At 49.9% G+C, this 21,154-nt stretch overlaps 2 protein-coding genes and 1 long non-coding RNA gene across 5 annotated transcripts in view; all 3 read left to right on the forward strand.

Annotated features, from left to right (window-relative positions):
* Hoxd4 (homeobox D4) overlaps positions 1-10,981 on the forward strand; it is a 16,429-nt gene extending 5,448 nt beyond the window's left edge. The window contains exon 3 of one of the 3 annotated variants that reach the window (XR_007350997.1): positions 10,862-10,981. The gene's annotated coding sequence lies outside the window, so the exon portion shown is untranslated. Of the gene's footprint in view, positions 1-7,405; positions 7,495-10,861 lie in introns of those variants that run through there. The other 2 variants (XR_007350999.1, XR_007350998.1) reach the window with 2 other exon arrangements.
* On the forward strand, positions 10,877-17,431 carry Hoxd3 (homeobox D3). Its single transcript, XM_015479347.2, has 3 exons — positions 10,877-10,981; positions 11,678-12,302; positions 14,449-17,431. The coding sequence occupies exons 2-3, from the start codon at positions 11,762-11,764 to the stop codon at positions 15,204-15,206; spliced, it is 1,299 nt and encodes a 432-aa protein (XP_015334833.1). The 5' UTR covers positions 10,877-10,981; positions 11,678-11,761; the 3' UTR covers positions 15,207-17,431.
* A 389-nt stretch (positions 17,432-17,820) lies between these two features.
* On the forward strand, positions 17,821-21,130 carry LOC125619435. The gene is made up of 3 exons (XR_007351000.1): positions 17,821-18,396; positions 19,175-19,332; positions 20,830-21,130. It is a non-coding gene; the product is annotated as an uncharacterized LOC125619435 (long non-coding RNA).
* Positions 21,131-21,154: the final 24 nt, after the last annotated feature.

Raw genomic sequence — 21,154 nt, forward strand, 5'->3', positions numbered from 1 at the left:
AAAAAAAAAAAAAAAAAAAAAAGTACTGTGCACTATTTTTATCGCCAGGGCTTTTCCTCATCTTGGCCTCAGTCTTGAAAAGGGGGCCAAGACAGGAGTCCCAAAATAGATGGGGGTCTTAATAGAGACAGGAAATGAATAGAATGCATAAAATCAGACATGTGTCCTTAATATATGGAAGGACTCGCTCCAGACGCGTGGACATGTGTATTTATAAGTGCTTAGACAGAAGTTTAAATATTCAGACACATTTTATGATTGTCCTCTGCCCGTCTTCTGGTTAATGGCTCCTCCTGTGCCCACCAATACATCAATACCGTTGTGTGTATTGAATCACCGGCAGGGACGAGAAGGAAGCGAGTCCATAGCCAAGCCCGCTGAGTACAGTACAGTAAATCGGGACCCTCAGCAGAAGGCGCTTCCCGCCCGCCCGCCATGTTGGGGAGCCCTCCCTGCCCCCCGCGCCGGGCTGAGCGGCCGGGGCTCGCTGGCAGCCGGGGGAGGGCCTTTCATAACCCGGAGAATTTTCAAAGTGCAAGGAAGATGATAAGAATAGATTTCTACAAGTCCCGACCACGTGATTGGCGAAATAATTAATTCAGCACGTCCCTTAAGAAACAAGGAGTCGTCATTAATCTGCCACGCAAAGGGCTCTCTCCGACTTGGAAAGTGCAGGGATCCCAAGAATATCACCCGCTGAGGGGGGCCCCGCGCGGCGCCCCCCGGCCCTCCACCCCCGGCCCCAGGCGGCGGGCGCGGGAGCGCGGTCGGCAGGTAAATATTTGGCGACTTTTATTTCATCAGATTTAAATCCTTAATGAACTTAGTTGTCAGGGCCGCTGACAAATAGTTCCCTTTGCTTCCTGATTTGGAACCGCGCGCCGGCGAGAAGTTGTCTGTGGCTTGGATAGTGACCCTTGGTTCAGCAAAGCTTTGCACTTATGAAAAATTACTGAGAGGGCCGAGTGTGTGTGTGTGTGTGTGTGTGTGTGTGTGAGAGAGAGAGAGAGAGAGAGAGAGAGAGAGGGAGGATGTGAGGGTGTGCAAAGGGCGAGGGTGCGAGGGGTGAGGGAGAGGGTGCGCGCAGGCTGCTCCGAGACAACAAGAGTTGTAAAAAACCGGCCTGGCTCGGGACACGCCTGGCGCACGCGGGCTGGGGTTGCCCGGTCGCCTGTGTCTACCGGGAACAATGGTCGCTGTCACGGCATCTGCCGCCTATTCTTAAACCGGCGAGAAAAGGCCCCGGCCCTCTTTTCAAGCGAGGGTCGTAAATTTTTCTTTGCGTCATAATAGAAGGCTATAAAATTGAGTTGAAATTTTACCCCAGGCAGGTTTTAACCAACAGATAATGATTTCCGAGTTGCTTCTCCCACTCTCCCCTTTCCTCTCCCAAGCTCTGCTCCTTCTCCCAGAGAGGAGTTTCTCCTTATTTTCCCTGTATTTTTACTTTTTTTTTAAGATCTAAAATAAAAGCAAAATCTAAAATCTAAAATAAAAAATAAAATAAAAGCTAAAATAAAAGCTTGAGTGCGAGAGCCAGGCGAGAAGGGCTCCTCCAGGAAAGGGATATGCGGGGGAGGCCGGGGAGAACTGCAAAAGGCCATCTCTTTCGCTTGCTCCCATTTCAGCCTTCTTTTTTCCACCCGCACTCCAAAATTTGGGAGTCCTCTGCTTCCGCCACACCCCACTCCCAGCTTGCTGAGGACCTGGGCTGGGGGCAGCAGCAAAGGTTCTCTTCCTCTAACTCTCAGCTCTGACCTGTGTGTCCCAAAGAACAGTCTCTTTATTCGGCTCCTTTCCTCCTGAGATGCCTCCATTGGCTTTGAGGATGATTTCAGCAAGCTGGGACTGGCTGTCTGCGGTGGTTGTTTTGGGACTATATGTGTTTTCATTCTTTTTTGGTGTGTGTGTATTTTCCCGTCAGGAAAGAAACAAAGTTTCCTCCGTTATGAATTATACATTCAAACAATAACACATTAATTCAATTATTCAAAGATGACAAATGTTTATGTGCTTAGCAAGTGACTCCAGCGCAGATTCCGGGCGCTTTCTCTGAGCTGCTTGCATTTTTCTCAATGAGAATGGTCTCCCCTCCCACCCCCACCCACTTCAACGCACCCAGACATCCCCTTGTAGGCCCAGAAAGAAACCCAGAAAAAGCTTCCCTGGCCGGGCAGCCCGGCAGCCCACAGCCTCCCAAGGCCTGGGCTTGGCGGGCACCGGCCCGGGCTATTTTATCAGTGTGACAATTGCCCGAGTTGGTGTGATAAATCATTGTAAGTAATTCCTGAAAGGGTGTGAGGCTGTTGGGGGCCGGGCGAGGACTGTAAATCTTTCCGGTTTATTGCTCTATGAACATATGCTCCGATTGAAGAAGGCTTAGATCCTTTCCTGGAGACAAATTCCCGCAAAGCAGCCCCCCTCTTTGGCTGGGGATTAACACTTGCCGCGGGCTTCAGGCTTGGCCCCTAGCGGGAGGTTTGGGGGCGGGGTCCTCCGAGTGGGAGTGGAGTGGGACACACACGGTCGGACTGGGAGAGACACCCCGAGTGGGTCTCCGCCCTGGCTGGGACAGGTGAACAAAAGGAGGGGCTCTCCAACAGGTCTGGAGGCTGGGACCCTTACTCATCCTCAAGGACATCCCAGAGTCTCTGGGATAGGGATGCGGAGGATCTTCTTCCCTTGTTCCTGTGCTCATCTACGGCTTTTTGGGCACTTTCCCTTGTCTGAGACCTTCTAAGCAGCAACTGGGCTCCATGGCTGATGCCGCTGAGAAGCAACATTGGCAATGAAAATCCCTTTCGGGGATGGGGTGAAGAGCTTTTCTTAGTGAGGGATCTGGGATGTGGATCGGGCAGAATGGAGATCCCTGGGAGCTAGCTACAATCCAGGAGGTGGAGACTGGAGGCTGGCCGCTGGCCCAGGTGTGCTTAATTCTTCTTTCTACAATCAGAATGGGTACGGTGAATCCCACCCAACCTCTTGGAGCGTGGTGGGATTCTGTTATGATTTAATATTTATAAAATAGAAGTTTCCTTGTCCCCCAGGTAAGCCCAGCAGGGACTAATTCCGCAAACCCTCTTGCCTTCCCGGAGGCACCGCAGGAAGCGGGGAAGTCGCGGCCTGGCTGTCGCTGGGCCTGAGGGATCCGTAGGCCTTGCTCAGATCTGGAGATGTATATAGGTCACCGCGGGCTGCGGCTCAGCGCCTAGGCAACTCCAGGCCTCGAAGGACCCGGGTGGGGTGCTCAAGGTTCAGAGAGGGTCCTGGCCAGCTGCTAGGGGACTTTTCTGTCTCCGAAGTGGTGGTTTGCCTGCGGAGTCCGCGGAAGCAGCCAAGGCCCCAGGGAATAGTGCTGGTAGCAAGGTTCCCCGGGGTGACCGGCCAGGGATGAGAGCCACCGAATCCCACAGCCTGTGCTGTGCCACAACTTCAGTGCCTCACCAAGGCATTGGGAAGATCCAAGCGTCCTCCTAGGCGACGGGAGAGAGTCTTGCCCCGGTGCATTTGGATACCGAATACCAAATACCGGGCAAGGCGACCGGGGAGCTAAGGGAACCCTAAATTAATGCTGCTTCACAGCCCTTTCCGTAGATGCCTCTAAGGAAGATAATTTTTTTTTTTTTAATTTCCAACCCCCGAACTAGTCTGGCGGAACGCCGAGCCAGGGTCATTTGTCGTTGAGGGGAGACTATCAAGTTCCCATCCCATTGCATGAAGCCAGGCTGTGGCCGGGTAAGCCCCAACCTGAGAGAGAGAGAGAGACTTTCCCTTCGTCCCACACCCACTCGAGTCTGCCGTTAAGAAGAAGCCCGTGTCCCACGCCTCCTGCGCCCCTCCTCCTATCCCCCCAGGCCTGGCTGCGCTCCGGGGCTGGATGGCGTGAAAGTTTCAGCCTCAATCAGTACAATCTTCCCTTGGGGTCACGTGAACAAATATGCTCACATTTGAAGGCAGCGTCTGTATTTCCCGACTATGAGGGGGTTTCCGGGGCTCTCTCCAAATCCAGAAAGGACTACGTTCCGAAAGCAAAACAAACCCTGAGCTCTGGGGGGCCTGGGAGGGCTGGGCAGGAACCTAGGAGTGGGTGGGGGTGCGAGTGGCCACCGCTTGGGCCCGAGAGCTGACCGGCGGGTGGGTGGACCGACCGGAGCGCAGCGCAGGCGAAGCCAGCTCGGGGACTGCGAACTCGTTCCTCCTGCGTTTATTGGTAGTTGAACCTCAGACTGGTTCCGTTCTACCGGGAATTCCGTGAGCTCGGGTATATGGCCGCGTCTGCGAGAGCGCAAGACGAGGGTTGGGACAGTGTTGTCTGCAGACAAAGGGGGAAGGCTAGCTCTGCCCCCCACTGGCGCCCAGTCTGAGGCCGAGGACACCAGGTTTATGATAAATTGGGATACAGGTAAGCAATTGCATGACAAAATGGAAATCTTTGGGCACGGGGCTGCTTGCTGCCCTGAGCGGGATACTAAATATGATTTATTCTGTGTAATCTGTGATCTTGATTATTGCCAATTGGTGAGGCAGCCTGCGTAGACCTAGATACACTTCTACATATACATCGAGGACTGTGATTAATCGTAAGGAGGTGAGCTTTGTGGGGACGTTCCCCGCCTACCAAAAGGTTAGGAGGACACTATCTTGCCAGGCTTGGAGGGTGGCTGGCAGTACTGGGGGTTGTGGAGGCAATTTGAGGAGGGGTTTCTGTGAGGGGGTTGGGGGCCGGAGTTAGTATTTTGAAGGTAACATGCAGTTATGAGAATGAGCTGAAAATGAAATGAATAAAAAGAAACTTTTTTTTTTTTTTTTTACACTGTCACTGCCAAAGTAAGATGGAGCATCATATTAATTCTGTGTCTTGGGCTGCCGGGCTGGGTGCAGGCGGGTTGATTTATATGTATTTAAAATAAACTCAGTGGCCAGCCAGCCAGCTCCCTGCATTGTTCTGGAATCCAGCTCCACACACTCATTCTTTGCCTCTTGCTGTTGGCTTAGTATTTTCCCCCTTGGGAGTAAAATGCTCCCAACCTTCTCCCTGCAAATTTGAAAGAACCCCCAAACTACCCTAAAGAGTTTGGGAGGCTTCTCCACTCTCCTTCTCACCAATCTAGGGGTTTGACTGCAACAGTGGAAGAGAAAAGGTTTAGTGTTTCTGGGTCCTTTTCCCCAAGGAACCCTGAGTGAAAGCTAAATCATGTATTGATTCCTGCATCCCACCTATCCTTTTGTTTACTTGTTCCTTGAGGCTTCTTGCTGGGGGAGGACAGGACAACCCATCCCAGGTCTTACCCTGTTAAGGCCAGACTGAGTTGCTTCATGAGATCCAGTGAGTTGCTGTGTACTCAAGAGAAGGCCACTGGGCCAAACCAGACTGAACCTTAAGGGGAAGGGACCCCCAAAGCTAGGAGCACTCCCAAAGCCTATTTTGGGACAGGCCCCATTGGGAGGACTGATTTCCAGGAGCCTCACCATCAAAGGAGAGCAGTAAAGTTGTTTTGTCAATTGCTTGAGCTTGGCTCCATCAGAACTTAAAGTCGGTGAACATTTTTCTTCGTTCACTGCCTTGGAGCTGCGCGCCTGCCAGCTTAGTCAGCTGAATCCAATTACTGCGAGCAGCATTTCATTTGGCCCCATGGAGCACTCACTTATAACTTCCCCGAAAATTTCAATAATCCCCACCAAGGCTCCATGCTGGCCCTATCCTAAAGTGTTTTCCCGGGGTGCTGCTGGGGGGTGGGGTTATGGAGCCCGGGGTTGCCTGGAGCTAGCTTTTGGTTGACAACTGGAGGACAGGGCTCCCTCCCGTTCTCCAAGTTTCTGGCTATGAAAAAGGTATTACAACTGGTGGCCCAGAGCCAGCTGGGTTAAGCTCGGGATTTGGGGCACGACAGAAGCCAAAGTTGGGTCAACGCTGGGTGGTAAGTGGGCATGGGAAGAAGCGCTGAAGAAGGCGCTGGGGGTTCGTCTGGAGGCTCAACTTTGACTAACTTAGGGTCCTCTTTCCCTTCCCCTTCCCAAACCTTCTGCGCTCGGAGCTCAGAGCATACCGGCGCATCCCCCAACACCCAGGCGCAAACTTACCCTGTTCCACTGCAGCTGGAAAACAAAATCTAGCTAGAGGCGCAGGGGGATCACCGCCCTAGGTGGCCTCCCAACTTAGCTCTTCTGAGGGGACGCTCCTACTTCTAAAGAACCCTTTTTTCAAAAATAAATAAAAAATAATCAAGCGTCGAGAGTTGACGTCCGCCCACGTGAATGTATTATATAAAGCGGCTCCAGGACCCGCGGGCTTGAGAGCCCTGATACTTTGCACCTCTGCCTCGGCGACCTCAGGGCCTGGCCCAGCCGAACCACCTGGGGGTGGGGAGCGATCCAGTGACTTGTGCCCTTGGGCCCGGGTCGTCTGGGAAGCTGAAGCCGGGGCGTGAAGTTAGGAGTCCTGCCGGGCTGGGATCTCTCCGAGGCGCTTCCGTTGGGTGTTCATTAAGGGGTGAGTTATTGCGGTGCGAGCCAAAGGTCACTTCAAAGGCTTATGGCTGCGCGCTCTGGTCTTTAGAGCGCCCTGAACGCTTTGTGTGGGGGCTTTCCCGGGTGCAGTTTAGTGTTTGCAAACTACTGAGTCGACAAATTGCACAGGGCAGATGCAAGAGGGAGATCGAGTCTCTCTCCTTTCACCTGACAGGGGGCCAACACCCGCTGAGCAGCGGCGGTGGTGGTTAGACTGTTCTTGTGTTGAGAGTGTAGGTGGAAAGGATGTTTGTATCTTTGGTGGTTTGCAGCCTAATCCCAACACTGGAGTGAGCAGCCCAGACCAAGCATGTGGTGGGTACTTACTGGAAAAATGTCTGGAAAACCATTTAAGATAAAGTTAAAATGTAAAAACTGGGAAACAGTGTGCAACTCCTTCTCAACAGTGTAGCCCCTGACTAGGATGCTCCCAGATACATCTACATAATTACTCTCCTTTCCTGCTGTCCTAAGCTGTCGCCTGGCTCTCTCCCTCCATGATTCTGCACAGTCCTCTTCTGCTCCTTAGAGGGTTGGCTTGGTCTCTGGGTTTGGAAGCAGGAGCATTTAGCTTGGTGGGGGCAGGAGGAGAGCTGACTGCTTCCCCTACCACTCCATGGCACACCTCTGACCCACTAGGGTCACCCCCTGACAGAGAGCCTGGCACTTTCCTCAGGTCCAAGCTGTCCCCCATTCAGCCAAGGACTTTGGTGTTTAAGGCCCCTAGCTCCCCAGGAGCCAACTGAGTCTTCTTTCTGCTGGGGAAAAGGCTTCAGGAATGGCTGCAGGCACCACATACAATAGTCACATTGATTATGGCACTCTTAAAGGGGGTAAAGCTTCTCCACGTGTTTCTAAGAAAGAAACGGCTGCTATTGAGTTTTCCATTTTGTTCCAGATCTGCCTCCACAGAATATCAAAAGAAACTGAAGAGCCTACAAAAAGAGTTAGAAACAAAATTCAAGAAAACACACATACAAATTTGTGGTGAGTGGGGATGATTTTTAAAAATAATTTCCACTACATTTTCATTTGTCCTACAACTCAAGTAGCCATCTCAGGATTCATACATCAAGACATAAAACAAAGGGCAGCTTTGAAGTGGATCACCTCAGTGTGAACTGTCGCCTGTTACATGATAACTGATCATCTGCCTTCAAATTTATGGCACTTTAATGGGGTGAGCACAGTGCCTTAAATGCAGGGTATAGTACAGTATTAAGTTATCTGGGCTATATAAGAGTGATTTAGAATGTGCATTCCATAGTACAGAAGAGGCTTGGGCTGAAAGAGAGGGAGAACTTGGACAAAACATAAACAAACCCCCTTCTGAGCAAACCTGAAAAGGAGTGGTTTCGAAAAACCTGAAGTGGCCAGGCCATCGGGGAGAGGAGAATCGTTGCTCGGTTCCAGTGAATTTAACAGGGATGTCCATCAAGAGTACTGGCTGTCAGAAAGAGATCCGCGGGCTTCTGAGGCCCTGGGATAGGCAGAGCAGGGAGAGAAGCCGGAGGCCAACTCGAACCTTAAAGAATTTTGAGAGAAACTGACTCAACCAGCACACCATCACCTCCTCCTTCTCTTTCGGCTTGCACAGATTGAGTGTACCCGTCCGAATTTACTAGGTTGCAACAGGAGACAAAACCGGCGACTGTATGTCATCCCCTCCCTTCTCAAACCTCCTCCTCCCCCTGCCTTCCCGCGGCCACCGCGGGCGAGCGATCGCCAGCAGGCCTCTGCGTGTCGGTGGTGCCTCCCGGTGTCCGAGGCCATGGCGGGCAGCAGGTCTTTGGTCCTCTGCGAAGCTGCGCGTCCCATCCCGACTCCGGCGGAGGAGCAGAGCTGCTCGCAGAGGCCGGCGCCGGCTACTTTATATAATCCCGCTGCTCGTAGGATGCATGAGCGGGAAAAGTGCGGAGTAGGGAATTCTTTTGCTGCGCTGCCTCCTACGCGGAGCCTGCTTTCCACTTCTGAAAAGTGTCCGGCCTTGGGAAGTGTTTTTCTTTTCATTCCTTACTGAAGCGTTTACTGCCGCTGTGGTCGCAGTCATAAATTTTGTTACAAACCACAATGACAGGTGCATTGATATGCACCGTGAGAGCTCCAGCTGCTTAATAACCCCGTCCCCTGGCCGCTGTGAGCGCCTTTTATTTATTCGGTATCATATTAGGTATTGATCCTGGGCAGAATTAAGTGCAGTGAGCAAGTATCGGGGCTCTGCTGCTTCGGAATAGCGGCGGAAACTGCAGGACAGCGCGGCCAGGGAGCGGGTGATGGTGGCTTTGAAGACGCCATTCTTCTGGCTGGAGACGGTTTGGCCCTGGGTTCCGGGCCTGCGGTTAGGTCTCCCAACTGAATTGAGCAATTTCCAGGGACCTGGAGAAAGGACTAGCCAAACCCATTTGGCATTCTTCCCCAACAGGGACAGGGGATTGAGCAGGAAGGGATTGGGGCGACTGCTACGTCCCATTCCTTGGGCTGGGGGAGGGGTGGAGAGAGAAGGAGGAGGAAGAGGGAGAGGAAAGGATAACTGAGGACTTTGGGAAAAATACCAATCCCGGTTCATCCACCCCTCCCCCCAGGGGTTTGTCTTTACCCCCAAGGCATTTGGGTCTTGGATCCCAAATGAGCAAAGGTACCAAAGGGCGAGAAAAGAAAGCCTTTAAAAAAGGGCTGGGGGTGGGTGATGGAAAAGATGAGCCACTGAACAGTTGACCATTGTCCAAGTGATTTATGACCCGTTCCTGCTTTTTAGGTTCAAGCAGAGTTCACAAGGAGTAGTGATTTCTGGAAAGAAATAAGCCCTTCAACCAGTTTCATAACAATAATCTCAGGTTTTGCTTTAGGAGAGGGGAGTTCTTTGGGACACTGAATAGTCTTTTCCCAGTGAGAACAGCACAACTTGTGCCCTTATGGGGAAATGGACATGGATGTAAGGTAGTGGATCATGCAAACAGGCAGAAGAACAGACTATGGTTACTCAGGAAGCTACCCAGGGCTTGTACTTTTGAGGTCTGTACACAGAGTTTTCTCCAGGCATATGTTACAGGAAGAAATATGAACACAGTTACCTACCCATAGACCTGCTCAGTTCATAAATAAGCTATTTTGATGTGACTGCTCCACGTATTAAGGCAAACTTGGTCAAGTTGGGAGGTAGGAGGGGGATGTTTTGGTTCCAAAGTTGTCAGTGGAATGACAGAAGCAGTAACAAGTTCTGGTGGTGTCTGATGTGACCATTTAGACTTCCAGAGAGTTAAGACTGGAAGCAGCATCCTAGGAAAGTCCTGACATGTAACCAGTCTAGTCTTTTGGCCCTGGGGGAAAACACATGAAAATATTAGTCACAGGATGAGGAGTTAGCATCCATTTGATATTCAGTAACTTTAACAGTCAGAGACTAAGAAAATTCATCAAAAGAATTAAATCTAGCTTTGTTAAATAGATAGCCTAACTGTGTATATTTACAAACACTAATGGAAACAATTCCTACAACAGTTATGTCTTAGTGTTTTAGAATCCCATTGAGAAAAATCTTGTCTCACATCAAGACAAATGGCACATTCATTTAGATTCTAAAACAAAATGGGGGACAATACTACTTAAAACAGCTAATTTGAAGAACTTTTCAAATTGGTTAGGCTTTTTGGTGAAAGTGGATGGAAAATGAGTGCATGGAGAAGTGATGTTGGTAATATGGTCAAATCACTTCAGCCACATAAGCTGTCTCCAGAATGTGGTCTATCATGATGAAACCAGGGGGAGTTTCTGGAAAGTTGTCTGAAGGATGAGATTAAGAATTAAGACCAGGGAGCTGACCTGTGAGTTTTCTTTATCAAACAGACAAAAGTATTTGAATGGTATTAGTTATACTTTAACTCCTCAGGGGTCTTTCAAGAAGAAGGGAGGGGGGATCTAGGAGAGAAATCTCCCATCAAAAGTCAGGGGATACAAAAGGGGTAGACTTTTTCTTGTTTTGTGTTTTCCCTTTTTCTTCTTCTTCTTCTAATCCTGGGTCCATTCAATTATGCCATGACAGGTTCTCTTATTGGTTGTGGACTGGGTGGAAAGTAGGTGGAATAGATAATCCAGAGCAGAGGTCAATTATATCTATTTATAGAATAGATCCAGGGTAAATATGATAAAGTTATAATATAAATTATTCTCCATTTACCCATGCTACATCCATTTAAAATTCTAAAACCCTTTAACCATTTCCATGGTGTCCCTTTAAAAGTAGCAGGAACATACTGTATCGGGTCTAGAAAAATGTAGATAAAAGGAAATAAATGTTTTTTAACCTCAAAATAAGTCTGGGAATCTTTAAGTGCTCTTCTTGGTTTTTATCTTCTAGCTTTCTGCATTGTAGATCTCACAGAGCTGACCCACAGAATTAATTGAGCGAATTCTCACCCTGTCATTAAAAAGTGAATTATCTGCGTCTTCATGAAAGATGTGGTGATTTTGAAACTAGGTGGGTAACATACTTTGGGGGAGGGTTTTGACAGTTCTGAGAGTGTTGTAGGGCTTCTTTTGTGCATTAAAACACTAGGATTATGGGTTAGGGGTGTAGTTTGGTGGTTGGGCCCTGTTTAGCATGCAGGAGGCCCTGGGTTTAATCCCTAGCACCAAACATACAAAGAGAGAGATTACCCAATGACTGATTGATTTACCCATTCATTCACTCATTCATTCAACAAGCATCTATTGCAGTTAGCATATGCAAGGCATTGAGATGATGTTATAACTACATAGATAAATGAGACACAGTCCCTGCCTGCAAGAAGCTCACAATTTAGGGGTTTAAATGAGGTAGTAAAATGTATGAGGCCATAGGTTTATTTTCATGAAGGCTCAAAGGCTGAATTGAGCCACAACTCTAGCCCCTGAATTGACAGTGTTGAAGAAAGAAAATTGTATCTGGGGGTGGGAGGAAGCCCCTTCCCTAGATTAGAGTTGAACTAAAGGGAAGAAAAGGTCTTTTCTTACATTTAGGTGAAATTCCTTTAGACTTTTCCAGGGCTCAAATAAGTAAATCCCAGATTTAGAACCTTACCCATTCCTCCAACACAAAGTGGGTAGGAGGCAGAGAACCTGGGCTAGTCCTTCTATATTGACTGGTCTTGCCAATGACAGTTCCTCTGGGCCCTCTCACTTTTCTTCTTGTCAGGTCACCTGGAGTTCGGGTCCTGGCCCAGCTCTCTCAGGATTCAGCAGACACTGGAGGTGGTGGCCAAGGACACAGTGGTAGTCAATGTTATTTGAGCAGGGTCAGCAGGCCCTGGAGCTTCTGGAGTGCACCATGCAGAAGGCTGCATACTATGAAAACCCAGGACTCTTCAGCAGCTATGGCTACAGCAAAGCCACTGATACTTATGGCTACAGCAACCCTCATCAGCCCTATCCACCCCCTACTGCTGCCAACTCCCTGGACACTGATTATCCAGGTTCTGCCTGCTCCATCCAGAACTCTGCACCTCTTCGAGGCCCAGGCCACAAGGGGGCTGAACTCAATGGCAGCTGCATGAGACCTGGCACTGGGAACAGCCAGAGTGGGGGTGGTGGCAGCCAGCCTCCTGGTCTGAACTCAGAGCAGCAGCCCCCACAGCCCCCACCTCCACCACCCACCCTGCCCCCTTCCTCACCCACCAATCCTGGAGGAGGAGTTCCTGCTAAGAAGGCCAAGGGTGGGCCCAATGCTTCTAGTTCCTCAGCCACCATCAGCAAGCAGATCTTCCCCTGGATGAAAGAGTCTCGACAGAACTCCAAGCAGAAGAACAGCTGTGCCACTGCAGGTAGCTCTCTGAGGGGACCACCCCTAGACTAGGTCCCCTGTAGAATGGCCCCAGGAAGCCCCAGTCACTCAGGAACCAGGAGACTCAGGACTTTTAAGTGCAACCATGGAGGTCAAGGTCCAAAATCCTACTCCTTTTAATGTTTATGATTGGGATCATACCCTTGCAGTGACAAGGTGCTCACTTCCACTCTGGGCTGCTAGTGCCATTGCTGGACAGGTCTCATATTTATTAATAAGAGCTTTTTCTTATACTGACAAATTATCTGCTTTCCTGAGCTTCTGGTTATAACTCAGCTCCCACCCACTTCCATCCAACATCTCTTTAAGTTTTGAAGACAGAGCCTGGTGCCGTGGCACCTGCCTGAGGTTCCAGCTACTGGGGAGGCTGAGGCAGGAGAATCACTTAAGCCCAGGAGTTTGAGGCCAGCCTGGGCAACAGTGAGACCCTGCCTCAATTTTAAAAGAAAGGAAGGGCTGAGCATGGTGGCACTGTAATCCCATTTGAGAGAATGAGGCAGGAGGGTTGAGAGTTCAAAGCCAGCCTCAGCAACTTAGCAAGATCTGCCTCAAAATTAAAAGGGTTGGTAATGTGGATCAGGGGTTATGTACTCCTGTGTCCAATCCCTGGTACAAAAAAAAAAAGAAAGGAAGGAAGGAAGAAAATAAAATTAAAAATTGTAGACAGGTAATATGATTCCTAAGTCCAGGTGTTTATGTAGCCCATATCCTATGAATCCTACTCCTTTAAATTAACATGAGTTAATGTCTAAGGAGTATTAAGAACCACACCAAGAACTTTGCAAGCATTCTCTAATTTTTTCAAAGAATACTTTGAGGGTAGGTATGTGATAACATTCTCATTTTATAGATAAAGAAATCATTAGACAAAATGCAACTTGCCCAAGACCACAAAACTGTAAAGCGGTGGATTTGAATCCACTTGATTTCTAGGCCTATAAGGCAAAGCCAAGAGACTCTACTTGGCTTATCCCAGCCCAATTCTCCTATTCCAGCAAATCCATAATGAGGAAGCTCATGTCCTAGGGGGAGAGGATATTCTGGGAAACAGGAGCAGCCTTGGATTTCACTCCTTAAAAGGGAAGACCCTGGAACTGAGAAGGTTTTCTCTAGGTCCATCCAGGGCATGTAGAAGATGGGCATGGCCAGGAGTTCTGACACCTGCTCCTTTTCTCTGCTCAGACTGATTGGTTCCTGAAATGTTCTGGCCTTGTGTTCTCTAACAGGGTTTATTTTTAGATAGATGAACATGCTTCCAGGTCCAGGGCTAGTTTGAACCCTGGGATGTGGCTTGTTATCAGGTCTCTGGTTGGTCTCCTGCTCCCTAGGGCTGCTACTGCTAGGGGGAAGGTGTCTTCCTGCCTGTAAGCTTCTTCTTCTGCTCCTCCCTCCTCAGCTCAGGCTCAGGCTCAGGCCCTCCCTCCCAGGAGAAATCCATTTGTCTTCCCAGTGAGGGAGTAGACAAGCAGCTGAGAGGTGGCAGGGGTGGTGGAAGCCAGTGTCCAGGCACTGCACCTAGCACTGCCATGCTCAAAATGCTTCCAGCCTGGTCTTGGGACCTCTAAAACTCCGGGGCAGTATGTTAGTACTTTTGGGGGTGGGATTATCACCTCCTTATCTCTGGGTGCAGCTGGGATACAGTGAGGTATTAAGATCCCACTCCCATTATTTACTCCTGCAGGGTGCTTTGCCCAGGAGCCAGCCTCTAAGCAAGGCAGGCTGGAGATCCCCCCACCCCCAGGAGCAGCAGAGGGTGGGAGGAGTGTTCAAAGAAGTCTGGCCTTTCTTCAGCACGGGGGAGGCCTTACCAGCTGCTCCTAATCTCTCATTAAAGTCCTTCATGGCCTTTGGGTGGAGATGAGATGATGGGTTAGGATGGAGTGGGAAGGGAGGGCACAGTGAATAGGACTTCAGAAGGCGGATGGAGGTTTCAGGTGCGACTAATAGGTAGGCCTGGGGTGCGGAAAAGCGAGTTCCCCCTCGGAATCTCACAGCCCTTTATTCGCCCCAGGATTGGAAGTGAAGGAAGTAGTGGAGGAAAATGAAGCCAGGGAAGCACCCCTCTCCATTCCTAAGGGTTCTTATCCCCTCGCTCAGCGCCCACTCTCTTTCCCTCCCTTGTCTAGGAGAGAGCTGCGAGGACAAGAGCCCGCCGGGCCCAGCGTCCAAGCGGGTGCGCACGGCATATACTAGTGCTCAGCTGGTGGAGTTGGAAAAGGAATTCCACTTCAACCGCTACTTGTGTCGGCCGCGTCGCGTGGAGATGGCCAACCTGCTGAATCTCACCGAACGCCAGATCAAGATCTGGTTCCAGAACAGGCGCATGAAGTACAAGAAGGACCAGAAGGCCAAGGGCATCCTGCACTCGCCAGCCGGCCAGTCCCCAGAGCGCAGCCCGCCGCTCGGCGGCGCCGCGGGCCATGTGGCATACTCTGGCCAGCTGCCGCCGGTGCCTGGCCTGGCCTACGACGCACCCTCCCCGCCCGCTTTCGCCAAATCGCAGCCCAACATGTATGGCCTGGCCGCCTACACGGCGCCGCTCAGCAGCTGCCTGCCACAGCAGAAGCGCTACGCTGCGCCCGAGTTCGAGCCCCACCCCATGGCGAGCAACGGCGGCGGCTTTGCCAGCGCCAACCTGCAGGGCAGCCCAGTGTATGTGGGAGGCAACTTCGTCGACTCCATGGCGCCCGCGTCCGGGCCGGTCTTCAATCTGGGTCACCTCTCGCACCCATCTTCGGCGAGCGTGGACTACAGTTGTGCCGCGCAAATTCCTGGCAACCACCACCATGGACCATGCGACCCTCATCCCACCTACACAGATCTCTCCGCCCACCACTCGTCTCAGGGACGCCTGCCCGAGGCCCCCAAACTGACACATCTGTAGCGGTCGCCGTGGGCCCGAATTCGCGGCGCAATTACCTCTTTTGCTTTGGTGGTGGTGGGGAGGGGTGGCGAGTGGGGCCCGCGGGGCAGTTCGGAGATCCCCCTTTCCCGCTCTGGCCCAACCATCAGCGGCCAGAGGCATAGGTGACCGGGCCTCCCCTCCGTGCGCGTCCTCCTTTGGGTGACTCGCCATAAATCAGCCGCAAGAATACTCCCCCCATAAGCCTGACAGTGCCATATACTGCGGACCGAGGGACTCTAATCTGGTAATAGTGCCCCGAAGGTAAGTCTGAGACCCATCGGCGGCGCGCCCTGCAGAGGCACTAGAGCCTGGAGAGTCCTGGGCCTGGCCCTGGCCCGCGTCTAGCTTAGTTTCTGAGACCTTAATTTATATGCTCCTTCCCATCCTGTAAGGATTGCATCGGACTAAACGATCTGTATTTATTATTTGAAGCGAGTCATTTCGTTTCCCTGATTATTTATCCTCGTCTTAATGTATTTATATGTATATTTGTAGAATTCTCCAGCCGAGCTTAGGAACGCGCTCCCAGGCCATGGGGGCCACATTTCACCTCTTTAGTCCCTTGGTCTGAATTAGTTGAGAGAGTAGTTTTGAACAGTTGTAACCGTGGCTGATGTTTGTAGTTGATGTAAAGGATTAAGACCACAAATTGTCCTTCATGGGTAGAGTCAGGCAGCCCAGTGGCATGGCATGACACCCGTTAGTCATTTCTCAACAGCCATTTCTCAACAGCCGCAGCCCTCACCACTCGACACAGTTTAATGATTTCAAATTGTCTGGTACTATTTGAACAAATATTTAGAATAAAAAATTTTCTTGGTTGGAAGTGTATCTGTGTTAATCACACACACTTGCAAGCAGATCACTTTGCCTATATCTTTCACACAATCCCAGTGGAAGGCTTTATGAAAGATTGACTCTTTGAAAAACATCATTCTATTAATTTGGAATCTGCTGCACCAGTTGGTCTGGGAGGTTCTCCATTATTTCATTCTAGCTATTGATATGGTGGGGGGATCTGAGGATGCAAACCTAGAAATGTTCTGGGTGGGATGACTGGGATAGGGTTTTGCTAAAGCAGAGCCTGCTTTGCTGTTTCTACCACCTTCTTTCTAGATACAATCTAATGTTACATTAGAGAGGCCAGAGCTCATTTTTCTGCATAAAGTAATAAAAAATAAACTTTGAAAGAAAACTGACAATCAAAGACAAGATACAAGAGAAGTTGTAAGAAGAATTGTGCTTTGAAAAAGCTAAGGTGCATGGGGGAAAAGTCTGATCATTTGGAGACAGGCACCCAAGCTTTTTCTCTAGGAAGCGTTGTCATAAATTTTTCCTTTGTGGTAGTTTGTAGTTCATTTCTAAAGAAAAACAAATGTTCTCCACGATGTAAAGTAATAAAAGTTTCATTAATGGAACATAACACGTATAAACACCTTGTTTACTCCTGTTTCTTTGTACAAAAGGGGCAAAATGTCTTCAAAGATTTATAACCGTTTTTGTAAATATTAGCGTGGCTCAAGCTAGGGACAGACAACTTGCACCCAATTCCATGGGAGGGGGGCACTTGGAAAATGCATTCAGATAAGGTTTAATTCTTTTGTATTTCAGCAAAGTCGGCCCACGCATCTCTGTTTGATTTGACAAATAATGCAACTCCTACTACATCCCCTGTGACAGGAGGTGAAATTCCTATCGTGTGGAAATAATTTAACTTCTTCTGGTGGAACAACAATCGTTTCTATTTGGATGTTTGTGTTTCGCTAAGTAATGATGGTTCAAAATATTTAGGTTTTTTTGTTCCTTTGTGCTGTTTTTAAAATGGCATGTTAGGTTGTGGTGGGAGGGGATATCTTTTTGCTAAATTTCACTTTATCTGAGCGGGGTTTAAAGTATATATGTTGTAGAAGTGTATCAACAGAATAAATGACTTCAAACGAAGGCATATTTTACCCATTTTCAAGATTTAACATTGTTTTATATGAAATTTGCATCCATAGGCAAAATTTCTAATTGTCTTGTAAGAAATTATTTTTTAAGCTATTAGGGAAATCAAAGAAAAGCTCGCTGCCTTGCAGGGATTACAACCACCTTTCTTAACTGGCTAAATATTAAATAGATGAATTGTCAGGCTGTTTAGATTCAGCCCGGTTTTCCCTCATCTCCTCTTCCTACCATAAATAATAATAAAAATACATAATGCATCATGGCTCCAGGCGTTTTCCAGCGCGGTGTGTTACCGCAGGAGTATCTGCTGAGTCTGCGGGTGTCTGCAAAGCCCCAAGCGTCATCTGTGGCTTAGGGTTTCATGGATTAGACTTTAAAAGGTGTCTAGCTGGGCTGACAACAGCTTCCTCTCATACTCAAGCTCCAAGGAAGTGCGGGGTACATACGGGCTCCCTCTCCAGGCAGCCACAGCCTCCCGAGGCCCTCCTTTTGAGTATGTGGGGTGGGGGTGCAGGGGTTCCCTTGCACTAAATCTGCGGCCATCTCCAGGCTCTGGAGGTTCCTGAGACTCCATCCTTTCCTGTTCCTGGTGTGAGTCATGTGATGGGGAACACTCGGTCGCTCCGAGCGGCTGGGGGAGGCGTTGAGTCCTGGGAGGGCGCGCTCCCATGCGGCCGCCCGCCCGGGTTAGAGCTGGGCCCGCGGCACAACCATTTAAAACTTCATAAATTATAAACAAGCCGCCTTGGCCTTCGCCATAAATTCCGCTCCTCTTGAACCTGCAATTAGTGTTAGGAAAGACCCAAATCTAAACAAAACCGTACGCTCTCTGAAGGGCCCAATTGCCCGAGTTGCAAACCTTCATTCATTTCTCAGTGCCACTCTTTCTGCATCCCAGGTTTGCACACAGTAGCCTCCTCCCCCGCCACCGCCGGCGGTGCACACTCGGCTGGGTTCCCGCTCTGAGAGGGAAGGTCACAATAGCTGCTCTATCCGCGGAGGCGCCTGCCTCCTCCCACCCGGGTCTCAAAAGCAAAGAAAGAATAGTGGGGGAGGGGAGCTCGGCCGGCGATGGCGCCCTGGGCCCTGGCCTCTCCTCTTGCCGAAGACCGGCAACGGGACCTGCAGGAGGAAGTTGGCAGGGAAGGAAATCTCCACCCCAGTTCCTGTCTCTCCAGAGACGAGAGGACTAGGAGCAAAGGGGAGCGCACCAAGGATCGAGGTTGTTGGAGGCGTCACCGACCAGCACTGTGTTGAGGGTGCCCTGAGCAGCTCCGTCCGCGGGGAGCAGGCGCGCCATTATGAGCGCAGCTTCCCTACAGGTTCTGCTGCGAAGGAGGCCATACGTTAGCAGCGCTGGCCGACGCCTGGAGGCGGGGAAGGGTTGGGTTTGCTCGGGGCATTGGCCTCTGGGGGGTATACCTCGTTTGCCCAAGGGGAGGATACGTGTGTTTCGCTAAGGTCTTGGCCAGCTCTGCTTTTGACTGTAGAGAACGTATTGAGAAAGGTGGAGTCAGGGAGGTTGTGGGATTTCTTGAGATCGGAAGAGATCAGGGCTACAAGCCCAGGCCTACGGGTGTAGATGAAGGGTGGCAGTCGTTTGAGCTCCCTGGTTGTTCTGTCCAGGCAATCAAGTGTAAATTAAGGCCGGGTAGAAATGAAGCAGATGGAAAGGCTTGTTACCAATGGGAGTGGAGGAAGAGACTTAGGTGGAGGGAGAGCTTTCCTTGCAACCACGGGAGGGGGTGGGGATCAGTACTCAGTTTGGAGTGGTGTGTCCAGACCTTACTGATCTATTCAGGAGTTTGGGGGAAGTTGCAGAGGAAAGTGGCCAGGATTACTCTCCAGGCCATTGGTAAGGAGGTAAGAAAGAGTGATTAGGAACATACTCTGTTTTTTGGCTTTCAGACCTCAGCCTCATCCAGGGAACTGACAGAGAAAAATCCTTCTCTGATGGAACCATTAAGCTAACTATCCATTTGTACTATTTCTTTGTACAGGATTTCAAATGAGAGGAAGAAAAGAGAATACATAACAAGTATGTTCCCCTTGGTGCAGCCTGAAGCCCAGTCCCTATCAGAGACACGTCAGCCAAATTGGTTTCCAAGGCTCCAGAGGCTGCTAACCTTGCTGAACAAGATTTTTCGAATTTCTATCTGTAAGAAGTATTAAGAGATAGTGATTACCTATACTAGCTACTTCTCCCTTCTCCTTCCCCAGTCTGGACCAGCTGACGTGCCCTTGAGTGAAGTGCATCATCTCAGCCTGCAGGTTTGGGAGCTTAGGCTTTCCATCTGTTGAGACTTTTCATTAGTGATGAAGAGGATGTGTGTGGGTGTGTGTTTGAATAACAAAGAAGTAAGCTTTCTTTCTAGTAACAAGTGCTCCTCTGCCTGACCTGGGGGACAGTCACAGGCATGTTTTGGCTGTATCCTGAGAGTTAGCTGAAACTTCTTGCTGAAGTCAAGAAGTGGCTAATCCCAGTTACAGATCTAGGAAGGTCCTCTTCATGTGGGAGTTCTTGGCATCTGATCCTTCTTTCAGGAACTGAAAGAAAAAAAAAAAGGGGGAGAGAAGAGAAGTTTATGAGTAGGCAAGATGAAAGGTAAAAAGCCCCAGTCCCCAGAGAGTTATAGCCCAATTACTCCTGGGCACAGCAACTTCTCAGAGGATATATTTAGGGCCTTGGTAAGCATACCTATTCCTAGACGCAGTGAGACACTTAGGAAACTGAGGTTGGGTTGTCCACAGCCCAGTCCTTCCCATCTTTGAGTGTTGGCTCTCATAGATTTCAATTGGAGAAAGCCCAGATGGAGAGAGAAAGACTGGGCAGATGAATCCCCTGCATTTACTGCATTCCTGGTGCTGTGGAGGATGGTGAACAGAAAGGTCATCCTGGAGGATGGAACCTTATTTCTATTGTAACCTTGTTTTCTACTCTAGCTACAAATGTCCATATTTCGTGGGGTTCAAGGTTGGTGTCAAATGAACTTATATAAATGGCATGAAGCCTATTTTTAAACAGTTCTCTCAGGTCTCACACCCACCTTGGCAAGTTGTAAAGTTCAAAGATCCATTTTTAAGACAGATCCAGTGTGAAGAAAAACAAAAGGTTTCCACACATGAAGAAAGAGCCAAGGTAGCCAAATGTTCAGTACCTTGCAGTAGCAGAGGTGGGTGAGGGGTTCCCAGGACATCTATGAGGTAGGAACATGTGTCCTCTTGGTCTAGATTTTGTGACAAAATATATTTTTTTCATTTATTGGTTGTGGGGATTAAACCCAGGTTGCATTTTGACACTGCGTTACACTCAAAGCCCATAACAAAATATACTTGACAAGTTGCCATAGCTATCTGGCTCATTTTTATGTAAGAAAAAATATGGGAAAAGCACAAAAGAAGTGCGGTTTTAATATTAGTGAGGGCCAGGGGAGGAGGAGATCTTAGTTTAAATCAGGATTCATGGAAAGCTCTGGTAGATGGAATGTTTTTGCCCGAGAATCAGGGCTTAAATCCAGGCCAGGAGGGCTTGTTGGGCTAGGTGGGGAGAAGAGCGTCTCTGGCTTGTGAGGAGATGGGAGAAGGCCTCCTAATGGCTCTATTGTTCACAGCGCCGCCCTACAAATCCCATAGCCCTCCCTATCTCCTTCACCAGGGCCACGCGGGGACGGGGTCGGACAAGCGGTGCTCTAGGGAGCTGGCACCAACATCCCTGCTCCCTTGGGGCAGTGACGACGCCGTGCCAGTGGCCGCAGAGAACACACAAAGGAAGCCCCGACCCATCCTCTGGACCTGGAGACATCACAAGGGAGGGGACTGGTGCGGACCCCGAGTCAGAGCATTCCTCGGTCCCCCGCGGGGAACAATAGGCGCAGCGGGCCGGGGTGGCTGGGCGGTTTGGCCCGCGCGCCGCACAAAGCCCGCTTGGACCGCGCTGCCAAGCGGGCGGGGGGTGCTCGGGGATCGGAGGTCCCTGGAAA

The sequence above is a fragment of the Marmota marmota genome, unplaced genomic scaffold, assembly GCF_001458135.2.
Source record: "Marmota marmota marmota unplaced genomic scaffold, marMar, whole genome shotgun sequence".
Lineage (NCBI taxonomy): Eukaryota > Metazoa > Chordata > Mammalia > Rodentia > Sciuridae > Marmota > Marmota marmota.